This window comes from Helianthus annuus, chromosome 15, assembly GCF_002127325.2.
Source record: "Helianthus annuus cultivar XRQ/B chromosome 15, HanXRQr2.0-SUNRISE, whole genome shotgun sequence".
Taxonomy (NCBI): domain Eukaryota; kingdom Viridiplantae; phylum Streptophyta; class Magnoliopsida; order Asterales; family Asteraceae; genus Helianthus; species Helianthus annuus.
Genome location: NC_035447.2, coordinates 72362646 through 72378939, shown reverse-complemented (window position 1 = coordinate 72378939; position 16294 = coordinate 72362646). Strand labels below are relative to the sequence as shown.

Below are 16294 nucleotides of genomic sequence, written 5' to 3'. Positions count from 1 at the left end.
AATTATGGCGTTGTGTTTTGGTTTGTGACCAGTTGATTGTGTAGAGACGTCTCTCTTATAGGATGTTTTTGGCGTGTAGTTTAGGTGGGATTTTATTTATAATAAATGATTTTAATAAAGTAGTCGTCTTTTCAGTTACTGTGTATTTTTACTGTTTTTTATTCTGCTTTTTATGAGTTTTTAGGGTCATAGACTTTCCATCTCCCAAAGCTTGGCGTTTTTAATGGCTTTAAGTAGTTTTTGGCGTTTTTTTTTTCATTTTTAGCTTTTAATGATACTTCTGCAAATTACTTTTATTATAGTTTTGGAGTTTTTGGCGTTTTACTGCATTTATGGCGTTTCACAAGCATTATGACAGTTTGGCGTTTTATTAATATAATATATTTTTTTGTTATAAGTTGAAAAATACATAACAAACAACAACAAAAAATTAAAAAAATAGAAACAATTCATCTTCCAAATCTTCACTGTCATCAGTCTCTTTCTTCTTTGAAACATGTTCACTGGCGGTTTGGCTTTGTCATGCTTGTGTTTTTGTAGCCGTTTGGAAAGACAAAATGACATAAGTTTTTTGTTTGAATATGTATCTTCAAACAACTCATCAGTGTCATTCGTCTTTTCATGCCATTATAATATTCATCAATAACAAAACACAAAAAATAACATAAGTCTGATACCAGCAACTTTTTGTTTATGATTTGTCCATCTCATGCAGCAAAATGTTATTTACCCATCAATAATAGCACCTCGGGGAAGAATGCATTCTCCTTAACTTGGCGTTTAACAATATTGAATATACAAGAATCGATTTTTGGTGTTTTACTGAGGAAATAGTGTATCTGAAAGAAACGTCGATTTTTTGGAATCTTTGATGTTTGAGTGTTTTGGCGTTTTCAAAGATGATTGGTATATAGTAGTAAAATATGGCGTTTTTTGAGTAGGTGTGTTTGATGTTTTGGGGATTTTGGCGTTTGTAAGATGAATGGTATATAGTAGAAAATATGGCGTTTCAGGTTCTGGTGGTGTGTTTTTATGTCTGGGATGTTTTTGTTTATATAGGAATGTGTTTTGGTCCATAATGGCGTTTTATTCATTAGTTGGCGTTTTGGTATAGAAGTGTAAAGACCTTTTTACCCTTAATGAAGCGCGTCCACTTAATAGAATTCGTGTTATTTATGAAAACGCCACCGCGCCAATCTAGTCCATAGATTGTTTTGATCGGATAATCCATAAGCGTTCTTACCGTTCTTACACTTTTCATGTATGGCCGCCCTTTCCTCAACTTCTGGCATCCACCAGAGAATCAGAGGATTGAATAGTGAAAATTAAGACCTTATGTTTTATATTTATGTAGGATAAATGTAAGAGTTTTGATGATCTTATGTTTAATATTTATGTAGGCTAACTGATTTATGGATGATTATCTAATTAAATAGTGTTTGGTTGAATTTATTTGTGCATTTGAATTGGCCATGATATCTTAGTTATATGTGGATTAGAAAGTTGACAAAGTCAAGTATTAGAAACCATTGTTAGTGCATTGGCTATTATATATCAGAATGGAGTTATCCTAAAAATGGTCAGGGTGGAGTTATCCTAAAAAGATGTTGTATATGAGAAGTGTAGGAAGTGTTTTACACCCTTGGATTTAAAATCTAATGGTTGAGATTTTCTAATAGCAAACTGTAAATAGTGTTTACCATTAAACTAATTAATTTTCTAGATTAAGTGTATAGAGGTAAATTTAACATGTTTAAATTCAGAAACTCACATGCAACGCACATGCAAGTCCCCCCCCCCCCGGTTGTTTTTAAACGTCAATAACTTTTTATATGTAACTTTTTTTAAAAAAAAATTACACCGTACTAACGAACATTTCTTTTATCTTTAATATGAGTGCCATATTGTTGAACTTATATAGAGAAAAAATTACGTTTCAATAGGATGTTTTAGTCCATGGTGTTTTGTCTATATTCATACAACGGTGTTTTAATTGTATAGTGATTCAAGGCGTGGTATTTTAAACATCTGGAAACATTGTATTGTGATTCAAGTCATGGTGTTTAACATCTGAAAACATTGTATTATGATTCAAGTCATGGTATTTTAACATCTGAAACCATTGTATTAAGATTCAAGTCATGGTGTTTTAACATCTGGAATGATTGTATTGCTATTCAAGTCATGGTGTTTCAATAATACAATTGTTCCAGATGTTAAAACACAATGAGTGTATTACGATTCAAGTCGCGGTGTTTTTGAAGTTTGTATGGTGTTTTATACCTGCAAAATACAATAAAAAAGCAGATGTTAAAACACCATGAGTTGTTTCATTTGTGTAGTTCGTAATGAAAAGAAACTCCAAGATTGCAGAGGAAAAGGCCTTGCGTTCGTCAAAATAACATTGTCAATGAAGATCAGTTATTAATATGTAAAAAAATTATTGCCTAAAATAACTCCTAAAGCACTTATAATTTATGTTATCTTTAAATTGGTTTTTGAAGTTAATTACATTATTACCATTAATCCATAAAATTAAATAATGTCATGTTTCTCTATAATATTTCTCACACTTCTCACAAACTTCACATTTTTTTAGACAAACTTGAATCACAAGAGTTAAACCAGCGACCTACACACATACAACAAAGTCTTCAATTTACAAGCGAGTCCTACAAACATATACAACAAAGTCTTCAATTTACAAGCGAGTCCTACAAACACATACAACAAAGTCTTCAATTTACAAGCGAGCCGCACCCTAAGATCTTTATTTCTACCATTGTATACATTTTTATCAGTTTAATAAGGATCTCAAGAGTGACGTGAGTGATCTGAGTATCCACCTTTAACGGTGGCTCATTGTCACTACGTATTGTCCATTGAAATGATTGTACCTCCATGTGACTACGCTAACCGTTGTCGATCTTTAAAAGATGATGTGAAGACGAATTAAACCTCATGGGGAAGATCTTTTAAAAATATTATGCTATGTATGTGTTATTGTAAAATTACTATAAAACTACGTTTTGAAAGAAAAAACGCTAAAATAGTAATTTAAAACGCCAAAACCAGCCAGCCCAGCCAACTCAACTGACGGCTTCTCTTCTTTTGAAACCATTAAAATAAACCAACCAAACCAAGCCTTAAAACACCCATAACACAGGTTGCTCGCTATGGCACTAACGATCGTGGCTCATCAGCCACACCAACGTCGTCGTTAGGTTTGGTTCATCTAAACAAACCTGACAGAAATAAAAACAATTGTTCAATATGATATCTAAAAGGTGGTTGTATTGTAAATCAGGACCCCGAGTCAACTTAAAAAAACCAAACCCGTTTAGGCCTGGCCCTGGTCAAGTCCTTTTGAGCATCTCTAGGCACCATGGTTAAACCCATAACCACCAATTAAACAGAAGACAACATGAATGAAGCTTCAATGGTGTAGATTCAAGAATAAAACATTGTATGACACTCAGTGTCCATTGATATGAGATCTAGTGGCGGGTTGGCTGGTTAGCCGAGAAAATGGGATCTGTGTCTGCCCGGGAAGACCTCTCTGGCTAGAAAAACGATCGGTGGCTACTACCTTTGGATCAGAGACTGATTTCGAGAAGGCTTGGGCCAGCTCAACTGCTGAAGCTGCTTTTCCATAACGAGGTCCAGCTGATGGTTCAGGGTCCACAGGTTTGCGCCAGGTTTCCGGTGAAGGCGGTCTTTCCTGTTGCTGTTCGAGGTCCCTGCTGCTCTTGCGGTTGTCGTTTCTCCAGTTGCTTCTCCTTTGAGCATCTGATTTTTCTGCATCTCGCTTGTCAACGGTCTTTCCGGTTCTATGATGATCAAATGGTTCAGATTTCCCGTTTTGACGTGAGGTAACCGTTGGGTTCATGGGCGGGTTCTCTGCCCTATTAACGTCCTTTTTCATCCTACAAAGAACAAAACACATCATGACCCATTTGGCCCCTTTTAGGTAAGCTTTTTCTAATTCTACCCTTTGACATGTTGGCATGAAAACGTAACCCAATTCGACACCTCATCTCTATGAAAACCCATAATCAATATCATCAACTTCTCTTATGATGCCAACAAGGGTACACAAAGGAAAAGAGAAGATGCATGTTTCAAGAATCTGAGCTAAAAGCTAGAATGTAAAAGGTTATTATTATATATTTTAAAATGAATAAATTCAAGTATATGTGTACCTATTAGGAGAGTGGATCATGTCTCGAGTAACAGCAACATCATCGACCCCCCGCTCCTTCAAAACCTAACAACATGACCAGCAAGATACAGATGTCAAACAAATCGATTATTTATCTTGAAACCATAAAAACAAAGGGACGAGTAGATCTTAATGAGCCAGTTTGACAAACCAAACCATTAGTTTATTAAAAAAAAAATTCACGTATTGTTAACTAAAATAATGACATAATCCTTACCAATTCCCGTGGGCGAGCACCACCAAATACGGCATTCCTGTAGAGGACATAGCTGTTAGTTATAAATACAGACTCTGTAAAGTGTAACCAAATCAATAATGTGCTACATACATAACTTATTTTCAAAACAATCATACATTTCTTTGATTATGAGTTTTACTTTTGGTGTTTCCGTATTGACAGGAACAAACGCAACTGAAAGTCCACCCATGTCCTCAAAGTTTTGATTCAAAGATATGCACTTTCTCTACAGATGAAGATGTATTTGTTTCAACTCTTTACATGTTTCCGTAAAGGTACTTATAAAACAGGGTTAAATGATAACCCCCTGGTTCTCTCTCAATGGTCCAGATAACATTTTCTCAAACTACAATCAAGCTTTCTCCTTTGTGACCATTTATTTCCTAATATACTGTCATAATCAGCTTATGTTTAACTATAGTGTTTAACATGTCTCATGATAGAGGACTAAAAGGCAAGGGTGGAACATCGTTGAGGAAAGTGAAACATGTGTAAAATAAATGAGTGCATGAGACGGTACCTTTCTCTTTCGGTACTTCTTTCAATTTGTTCAAGGGACTGTAGCCGCGGCTTTAAGTTCACTCTTGGTCGCTCAGATGCCTGATGGGCGTCGTCTGGTCCAGCTAAGTTATGTACCGAAGAATTCACATTTCCATAAGTGTCACTTCTAGTAACTAACTCCCCTGACTGTGGCATAGTCTACAAGCACACGACCATTATCAAAACATCAATATTGATCAAAAGTTCAAAAGAGACATTATCAAAACATTCCAACTTAAAATACCTGCTTATAAGCTACAAGTGGTTCAATACTATCAACTGGTTTAGACCTCGGAAGTAACCTCAACTTGGGCCGCTCAGTCGACTCTGGTCCACCAAGTGTTACCCCACCATGAGGTGGCTGAAGTTGAACACCATCCGACTGTGTAGAAGTTCTAGCCATCGGCAGCCTGTCATTTATGCTTGAACTCCTGCCACCAGGAACATCTGTGGAGTGTGTATTTCCTTTAGATTGTATTTTAGCTTCAGGCTCAGGATGTCTGATGACCTCTACATCTATCTGTTTATGTTGGTTTGAAAGCCAACGACCTGAGGATACCTTCTCGAGTGCACTTGCATGGGCTAACTTGGTTGCAGCATCAGGAGCAGACCAAGAAGCCGCAACAGACTCTGAAATCCCAACAGCCACTTTCCTAGGGCCCCATGCATTTGGAGACGGTCCCCTTATTTTACTCTCAACGCCAACATTTGAGTTACTTGGACCCAAAGATGCCACTTCACTTTTAACATAAGACCTACTAGCACCACTACTAACATTAGCTGCTTCACTAAACCTGGCTGCAAAAGAACCACCCGTACTACCACCTGGAAACTGAGAAAGTGGGGTGGTTGCAGGTCGAGTTGGTACATTCCCCGCCAAGGGGTAATCAGATTTTGGCTCCAGGCGAACAGGCACAACAGTACCACCACGAATGTTTTCATCACTTACAGTCCGGCGAGGGGCAGACCCCCCATCCAATGGCTTTCGTTCATCTTCGTCAAAGTTACGCCCAATCTGCACATTCTGAGCCAGAAATGGGGTCTTATCATCATAAGTTCTCACAGCACCAGCTGAACCTGGTCGCAGTCTGTGATCTTGTCTTCCCATAGGATTTGTCCACGAAGATTGACGATCAAATCCAACATGATTCAAAGGCCTCACAGTTCTATCAAACCCAAAGAATAAACAGAATTATTGTAAGAAAAAAAACTAAAACCTTGGTATGTTCCAACCTAGCTCCAGAGGAACCCACATTAAACAAACAAGCATCTATCAGTTCCTCAAAAAAAACACTGGTTCTAGAGATCAAAGCTAATATTCTATGAGCCAAAAGTCAATACAAAATTACTAGGTTAAATATATATTCATCAACACAATTAATCAAAAACAGACGCATCATAACTGAATTTGAAAATGAATCATCAAACGTAAACGAGTATGGTTAGCCGTTACCAAACAAACAAAGAATTCAAACGTTTACCTAGGGTTTCAGGTTTTCAATAGCAGATCTTTTACAAACACAATCAAATCGATGATGTACACAAGCTACCACACATAATCATCAATCTAATTCACATTAAACCGAATCAGTAAACAACAGCAAACAAATTTGATTTCAAATCAGCAAAACGAACAATCACAAATCCGGTTCTTACGAAAATGAATCATAGAAGGAAGAAAGGTACTCACTCCTAATAGATATTCATCAACACAATTATCTGAAAATAGACACAAATTGCATCAAATGCAAACGAGTATCGTTACTACACACACAACAAACTCAAATGTTCACCTAGGGTTTCAACTTTTCACTAGCAGATCTTCTTCAAACGCAATCAAATCAATCAAATCGACGACATACACAAGCTGTTGAACGTAATTATCAATCTAATTAACATTAATCCAAATCAGTAAACAACAGAGAACAGATTTGATTTCGAATCAGCAAAACGAACAATCTCAAATCCGATAGTTATGAAAGTGACTCAGAGAAAGAAAAAAGGTACTCATAACGAGTATCGTCGTTACTACACACACAACAAATTCGAACGTTTACCTAGGGTTTCAACTTTTCACTAGCAGATCTTCTACAAACGCAATCAAATCGACGAAACAGACAAGCTATTGAACGTAACTATCAATCTAATTCACGTTAATCCAAATCAGTAAACAACACGAACAGATTCGAATTCGAATCTGACAGCTGAGAGTTATGAAAATGAATTAGAGAGAGAAAAAAGGTACTGACTCGCCAGGAGCGGAGGGAAGAGAGAGATCAGAAGGAATGGAACCGCCATGGAAGTCTTTGAGAGTCATCGTAGCTTTCTTCTTCGCCATTGTTTATGCTAATTATTGGTATGAAATATGAATGAATCGTCGTCGTCGTCTTTGATAACCTCTCTGCAACACAAATTTGTCTCTCTAGGTTTCAGAGAGAGAGAGATGTTTGCGTTGGAGCCGAATACTTGCGAAGCTACTTGATGTGTCCAGGGGATAGTAAGCTTGTTTTAGAGTTTCATTTAGCGATATAAAAAATGGAAGAATCGTGTTCCAGGTTTTTATTTCATTTTTAAACAAGTTTATCTACTCCGGTGATAAACGGGTTAAACAAGTTAAACTAGTTTAATACCTTCCGGTGGATGGGTTACTATAACAACCCTCGAAAAACGCCCTAAATATACCATGTATACGCTAAACTAGACGCGTATAACTTTAATTTTTATTAAAAAAAAGACAAAATCTTAATTATTACTTGCTCGCGGGCCGCGACCGACACATCCTTGTGTCTCGTGGGGCGCGACAAGCTTTACTTGCCAGACACCCAATTGCGCCACGTGTCTTACTTCGTGTCGAGGCTATGGTGCTGATCAGTCAAACCTAGCCGTAGCTAGGTATGACTCGCGGGCCACGAGAGATGGGCCACAGCGGGTCGCGGGGCGTGAGGAACCCCCGATTTCAGCCTATAAATTGAGTTGTTCAACAACATTTTCAGTCGTTCAAATTTCTTTCTCTTTGTCCCTATAGTGCAAGTATAATAGCTTGGTATTATACCCCTAAAACACGAAGCTCTACCTCGTTGTAAGTATTTTAACCTCGATCACTAATTCGTTACCCTACCCGATTGATCTAGGGCCCCGTAACGCATGTCGAGGCTCTGCCTGACTAAGTTCGTTGGGGTTCTGTCTCGTGTTGTAAGGCTAATGTGATTTGGGTTATCTTACTAACACGTGTGGATTGTATGTTTTTAATAGAAAATAATCAAGAAAAGCAACAGGAAACTATTGAAATACTTAAGTCTACAACGTGAGTCCATTCTCTTTTTCTCACCGTTTGTGAGTCATTCTTCTACCAAATTGTATTACAAAATCTCAAATATTTTCAAGTATACTTACAATGATTGAGTCTTTGTATTCTACAATTGTTGCAGGTATATGGGGTTTTGTATACACTACTAGTCAAGCGTTACTATTGGATAACGAGTTAGCCAATAGTAATATGACCACAGTCATGGAACTGCCAACATGACAAATACTGAATGAGTAATTTGGTAGATATAAACATTGTAATCGCTCTCAATACTGTAAAGTTATAAAAACTGATTTTGATTAAACTGAGATGCACTCGCCAGTATTTCTTGCTAATAAAATATTTTTAAAACGCGTTTCGATTAACTTAATGTGAAGCTATAAGAAGCAAGCTATGGAGCACTGAAGGCTTAAAGAAAGTGGTTATAAAAGTTACCTAAATAAAAGAAGATTATGTTTTCAATAATTAGGGTTTATCCCTATAAATGTATTGTGAATAAAACATGGGTTTTATCCCATTTGTTTATTATAAAAGTTGGTGTTTTGAAACTCTGAATTTTATTTCCTAACTACGATTCTGATGTCTCATTTCCGCTGCCAATTTAATAAAACACCGATACCACCAGCTGCTTGTTCGCGGCTACCGCTCTCGGGGTAGGGATCGGGGGTTGCGACAGTTACGTTGAACAACATAACAAACAAAGCTAACCTATATTAAGTGTACATAAATTTAAACAACTTTACAAACAAAAACATCATTTTAATTTATAAGAGGAAAACGAACGTAAACAGTTTACAACCACAAAACGATAGAAAATAAAACTGATAGCGTACTGAAACATGAAATGGTGTCATTTTAATGCAAAAGTAAACGGTAGGCAAAATATATGCATAATCTTTTTAGAGAAAACATACCGTTGAACAATCGTTTGGGGGACTTTTAGCTCGTTTTACCAAAATCGACTACAATAATAAAAAATCATAGTAAAATAAAGTTAATTAACCAAAAAACACTTTTTATTTAAAACTCTCCAACAAGATCCTTCCTTGATTAGCCATTTAGGAGGTTGTATACATTAAGTGCAAGCGTTTGGGGACTTTTCGATGTCACAATTTCTATCTAAAAATAAGAAGAAAAAAAGGCTACTCATTCTTTTGCCTAGTGCACGAAGTGCTCTTCGCCCCCAACTTGTGAAATTTGCCACAGTTAACGAAAAGCCTAAAATTCATTGTTAGAGAATATATTTAATAAAATTAAAGGGAGTCATACCGCGAGTGGTGTTCAATGAGCAAGTAACGTTGAGGACTCATATTGAGGGCATAAACTTCTAAAGGTGTAATGACTGCATGATATAGAATGTAATGAAGTTAGAAATTTATATAAGGAAACAAACCACAAGCACTATTGCAAAGTAATTTAAGTTTTTGTATACATGATCAGCTTAATCTACCTTTGATTCATTTCATTTAAGATGTTACAACTCATTGGCCCGTCGTATTCAAGAGACTGACTAGTATTCAAAAGGCAAATTAAGTAGTAGATTAACTCACAGGATAAGTTAGCACTTAAGCATCTCCATGGTTGATGGGTGGTAAGCTTGGCAATTAAATAAAACCTTGCGCCACCACAAGAGCTGAAACTCTCTGGCGTAACGCACGGTGAAACGAAAAGCTGTGTTGCCTCGGATTTGAACTTGCGACCTCCAAAGAAGGCCCACTTCTTATCTTCATTGTCTTTGCCACTCCACCAAACGTGGGGATATTAGACACGTCATATGGTATTTAAATTAATATACTATATACGATACACATCAAAAAATGCTTTCTTAAGCTCAATCTCACTGGGAGCATCGTCTCTATCCTCGAGGATAGAGAACATGTTTGCTCTCATCCCACCCTCTCTAAACTCTACCAATAGCTCGACTATCAATGATATTTTACCGGATATGTTTGTTTGTTTAGGATTACTGATGTGCACAAATGCAACATATAAATTACATCAATTGTGGCATAAAACTAACCCTTTTTTAGTACTAATGTTGGAAAAAGTGTGCTTTTGTCTTCCTTTTGTATTTTCAGGATTAAATGAGCTCAAATAGACAAAAGAAGCAAAAAGACACCTAAATCTAACATAAATACAAGAAAAGGAACAAACGTGGCATGCCCAACCTCCCGACAGCATCTTCCCAGGCAAAACAAGAAGATAGAAGCCTGAACACGCCCCGTGCTCAGTGAGCACGGGGGCGTGCCCAAATGTCAGCAGAAAAGACAAAGTGGTAGAAGCTTCCATCGCCCACCACGGGGCCGTGCTCAGCGGGCACGGGGCCGTGGTCAACTATAAGATTCGCGGAATCCAGGCAAATCTTGATAGTACAGATATGCTTCTGCACACGGGGTCGTGCTCAGCGGACACGGGGGCGTGGTCAACTAATGCAGACAAACTGCATTTAATGAAGAAAGAGAGGAGGATGGACACGAGGCCGTGTCCAGCGGACACGGGGCCGTGCCCGAGCTTCTGGTCAGCCTATAAATAGGAGTGCTTGGAGCTCTTGCAACTCATCCCTTGGCACACCACCTCTCTCACACTTCACCCACCACCCACCACCATCACAACACCATCATCCACCACCATCATCCATTGTCCATCATAGAGTGTGTGAGTCGTCTCGGGATCCAAGATTGATCGTAAGAGTTCTTGACAATCAAAGGCCATGTTTGCCTAAGTCTCTTACATCACTTGGTGAAGACAAGTGTTTAGTGTAATACTTTTTATTTTTAATCTTTTGCACTTTTTAATTGGTTTTGTATTAATGACTTTAATTACTAGTTTCTTATGTTGAAGGTGATTCTTCCTTATTGTTTGTTCGTGATGTCTTGGCATTATTTTACTGTCTATATAAAATAAAAGATTTTCACCATTCATATCTCCACGGTCTATATGGAGGTATGTTGGCTACCTGATCGGGGGTTAAGGGAACGGTTTGGTAAGAGTCTTGTCATTGTTCAGTGTATAGATCCTGCAAAGGACCTGGGTTAAATTTAGTAGGACCTCCTTCAATACCCAACGGTATTGGATGGCGGGGGTCCAAACTCTTTGATCCCCTCATAAGTTAAACTACTATTAAAACTTTAACCCGGCTACTTAGGACTGTATCCCTGCTGACTCAGACTACTTAGCCGAGGGTAACGTCGCCTTCAAAAGAGGGGCCTACCACATTATGCATTAATAACTTAATTAATTATCTTTCAATAATCCGACCATTTAGGATTGTATCCTTGCTGACTCAAACTACTGGGTTGAGGGTAACGTCGCCTTCAAAAGAGGGGCCTACTATAATAACTAAGATAATCTCTTAAACAAGTGCAAAGGTGCGAAAATAATCAAAGGTTACACTACACACGTGTCGGATCCAAGTGATTCATCTTGTTTATCTGTTTTTACTTTTATTTTACTTTTCAGCATTTTAGTTAGTTTTATTTTTCTAGTTTAAAAACCTTTTTCTAACATTTTGATTTGATTAGACGTTGAGGATAAACCGGTACTAAAAGCTCTTGTGTCATTGGACGACCTCGGTATCTTACCAACACTATACTACGTCCACGATGGGTGCACTTGCCCATATGTGTGTTTAGTGTTAGTGAATATCGTGTTTATAAATTTAAAACTTGGCTAAAAAGTGTAAAAAAGTCTTAAAATATACACCTAATATATATAACACTTCACACGCATCAATTACCAAATGCATCTGTTACTATTTAACTTTATTACCAAAGAAAATTACCAAAATAAAAAAAAAACTAGTAAAAAAAGGAGATTGTTCTATTATCAACGACAAAATACAAAAGAGAACAAGAATATAAACAACAAAAGAAAACAAGAATATAAAGAAAATAGTAACGAGTATGGTTCCGGCTAACAAATATGCATTTTTATCAGGTGATCGAGTCGAACATCACCTAAAATGTCAAACACATTTCACACCGACAATATTTTTAAAACAAATCTCATACGTGCATCTCCGTACCAAACACATCTAGGTGGTGTTTGGCTAAGCTTTTCAACACCTTTTTATGATTTATTGAATTTTACAAACAGCTAATAAGTAGAAAAAAGTGTTTGCCAAACTCATAAGCACTTTTCAAAATGACTTTTTGCATAGAAAGGAAAAGTTAGTAAGTAGTGACTTTTTGAAGTTGCTTATAACTTTTAGTCATTTTACGTAAGACCGTGGGGTATGGTGGGCGGGGTTTTGGGGCATGGGTTGACACGTGGCTTGGGGGGGCTTCGCTGGGCTGACCCACATTGAAGACGGTATGGTGGGGCGGGGGTTTGGGGCGTGGCCAGCCCAAAGTGCTATTTATATTTTTAAAATAAAAAATTTAAATTTTTTAATAATGTTTTTTAAATAAAGAAAATTACATATAAAAATTCCTAGTGCTTGTAATATTTTTTCTTTGTCTCTTCTCCCGTCTCCAACATTAGTTCCAACTCTTCACCTGATAGGTGATCGATGGGCTGGGCTAGAAATTTCATATCATCTCGTCTTTGTTTCAGGGCATCCCTAGCTTCTTTGTTCTTCCGAATTTCGGCCCTTTGTTGTTGGAATACATTGAACGTATCTAACTTGCTTGCAATGTCTTCCAACTAATCGTTGTATACTCCCCTACGCGAGCCCGAACTCCCAACTGAAGGCGATACCGTACTTGATCTTGATTTTTGAGCACGCCTTTTTGCGGCATCTCTTCCGTATTCAGGCCGGTTTGGCGAATCATCCACAAAGTCCTCCAACTCTTGATCTCGTGCATCCGATTAGGCTTGGGACGAGGGTGTCCTTGACCTTTTAGAAGACGTGTTAGTTTCGCTACCACTGGGGATATTCACCCACTTGGGATGGAACTTACAAATGTCCCAACAAGAGACGGAAGTCGCTCCCCACATTCGTTTTGTATGTAACCAATGCATTTGTCACAAAGTCGGCTTCGGTTTCACCATTTTTTGGGTTTTGTTTTGCCTTATGTAAAAAACCACTAAATTTGGTGAGTTACCCGCTTATCTTGGTCCACTTCGAGGATAAGCTATCATTTTCACGATAAAGCTCGCTTTCCATTTTGTTCACGTTTATCGATGAACGATCTTAACGGTCCTCAAGAACCTATAAATACTCCCTTTGATTTTGGGTTTCACTTGCACCATTCATTCATTTCTGATTGGTCTGAATTCTTTGAGGGTCTTGAGCTTCTTGAGAACCTCTTTCAGTCCTTTGGACTCTTGTAACTAATCCCTTCATGCTTAGTTTAACTATTTAGCGTTTTAAACCGAAAAGTCAAGCGTTATCGATAAATGCTTTGACTTTTAAACGGTTGAGCCATGGTTCGCAACGAACATGGCTACGTGACCGTAATTAGGTAGGCGATTAACCCTCAAAAGGGCGCCTCATAATTACCACGTTTACTTAGTTAAATTGTCGGGTCAAATAAAAGTCAAACGGGTTAGTTTTAAATAAAATACATAACTATTAATATAAAAGCCATAAAATCAGTTTTCTCACTTTAATAACTTGGTAAATATTAGTTGAACATGCCTAAGCATGATTCAACCCGACAATTCTAAGTATAGGCTCGGTTCGGAACCGAAAGTCGTAAAAGTTGACTTTTGCTTTGACTTTCAGTTCTGATCCGATTTAGCTTAGTTTAGATATGCCTTAGGATTCCATTAGGACCATATTATAGGTTAGTATAACCCTCCGAGGTTATACAACTTGGTTCCATAGAAATCCTAGTTCATGCGTGTTTCCGTTATATGCCTAAATGTTGACCGTTATGCCCTTTTGACCATAAAATGATATTTTTGAAAATGTGGAAGAATAGAAACCTTTATTACTGATATATAAACATATTCCTAAATTTTCACATCAGTTTGAGGTCTAGATTAAGAGTTATGCTCAATAGCGTAATTAGGAAGCTTTTTATTAATAAAACAGCATAATTAGCATATAGCCTATCTAAACCCAATTTTTTATACCAAACTTTTTACCTACTGATATAAAATAATATTTTAGGATTTTTGAAGATTTTTATTTATTTTTAGGCTGAGCATAACATAGGGTTCTAGCTATAATTCGGTAATTGCCAGTTTTGCCCTTTTGAGCTATAAAATGAGTTTTACAAATCCTTTTGATGCCAAACTTTTTTTCTACTGATCTAATATGATAAATAAAATATTTTGAGCCTTCTGGATTAATAAAAACATCAGCTTTCCTTTGAAAACCCGGAAATGGCTCCAAATCGCCTTTTTAAGCGTTTTTAACGCATAATATGTATCAAAACTATTTTAAACATATAAGGGTTGATGCCTACTGATATATTCAGTAAATTTTTATATTTTAACAGTAAGGAAAAGTTTTAAATTCAGGTTTTTAGTTTTGACCTTTTAAGCCTATGTGAAATTACCAAAATGCCCCTGCGGTGCATAGTATGGTTATAATTAATAAATTTCACATATATATGATACCCTACTGTTAAAACTTATTAAATTAAGTATATTTACTGTTTAAATCAGACCTGTAACTCAGAATAATATTTAATCTTTTTTATAACCTTTTAAATGACCAAAATACCCCTGCGGGGCATAAATTGGTTTTAAATTCGTTTTTAGCATAATGGAAGGTATCCTACTGATATCACAACATGTTTAGGGTGTATTAACTTAGAAAAACCTGTTCATGACTCATTTGGTTACCCGTTACGCACTTTACGCGTTCGGATCGGCTTATGTAACTAGTTTGCATAAATTAGCCGAAACGGGTCAAATCTTATCATTTTTATATCAAAATCCAGAATGTGTTTAGTTTACCCATATTAAACAAGTATACAAGCTTGTCGGGTCTAAACCACATTCTAATCCGGTTCTCGCATAATCATGCGTGTTGAACCGTATCCTTCTTTAACACTAACCGGTCTAAGCATAGGCTTAACTAAAGACCCGTTAGGAATCTAATAGGTTATTAAAAACCTTTGTTCCAGATTTAGGAGCCCAGTAAAAGCTATCTGTACTTGCTGATTTGATATACGTCTGGGATTGAATTTATATTTAGCTCAGGTAAATACTTTTAACTTATTTTCCCTATACGGGCTTGGGGTACGGTATATACAAATACCGCTTGGTCGGGCATTGAATCATTAGCCATAATAAGGTTAATCCATTGAGATGTTACGTTTAAATTGTTTTGTTTGCTTAAAACCTTTGGGGGTTAATGACCATGTCCCGGATATCCTTGGCATCATTCATGAAATGACCACGACCTAAGCACGGGGTGTAGGCGTACACCTGACAGTGCCTATGTAAAAACTGGTAATCCACTTAGAGGAATCAACCTCGTGGGCATTATACATGTGGTGTGTCTATTAATCTTTAACCTGGTATACAGGCCGGGCCACTAAACGTATAAGAAACATGTAAATCTTTTACAAGTATTATATACAAATAATTATCCCAAGTTATAAAAAGTTTTGTGCCATTTGCACTCAAATCAATTTTCTAAAACATTTTCAAAATGAGTCAGTTAAATTGTATTTACCAGTGAAAACTAACGTATTTTCCAAAAAGCCTAAGTGCAGGTACTAATCGGAATAGGCTGGCTACTCCTAACATCAATAAAGAGTCTCGCAAGCTTAGATGCCTAAAGTCTGTTGAACAATGTTTCATTTTATTTTTTCGATCCGCCTGTGGATCCTTTACTTTCCGTTTGTAATACTTTGATATTACTTTATATTAGATTGCAATATATTTATCTTTTGTTTCCGCTGTGCATTCGAATTGTGTTGTTTGACTATGATGATATCAACTACGTCACGATACTCCCCACCGGTAATACGTGGAAATATCGGGGTGTGACATGGGTAGTGGTGGTGGCGGCGAGTGGCGGTGCGGCGACGATAACAAGTGGCAGTGGCGGCGACGGCGACGGCGGCCGTTGGTGGTGGGTGGC

At 37.2% G+C, this 16294-nt stretch overlaps 1 protein-coding gene across 1 annotated transcript; it reads right to left on the bottom strand.

Moving 5' to 3' along the window:
* Positions 1-3126: 3126 nt before the first annotated feature.
* Positions 3127-7524, bottom strand: LOC110911875. Its single transcript, XM_022156525.2, has 6 exons — positions 7250-7524; positions 5245-6166; positions 4981-5159; positions 4440-4476; positions 4203-4267; positions 3127-3926 (listed from the first exon to the last, which is right to left on the bottom strand). The coding sequence occupies exons 1-6, from the start codon at positions 7336-7338 to the stop codon at positions 3476-3478; spliced, it is 1743 nt and encodes a 580-aa protein (XP_022012217.1). The 5' UTR covers positions 7339-7524; the 3' UTR covers positions 3127-3475.
* Positions 7525-16294: the final 8770 nt, after the last annotated feature.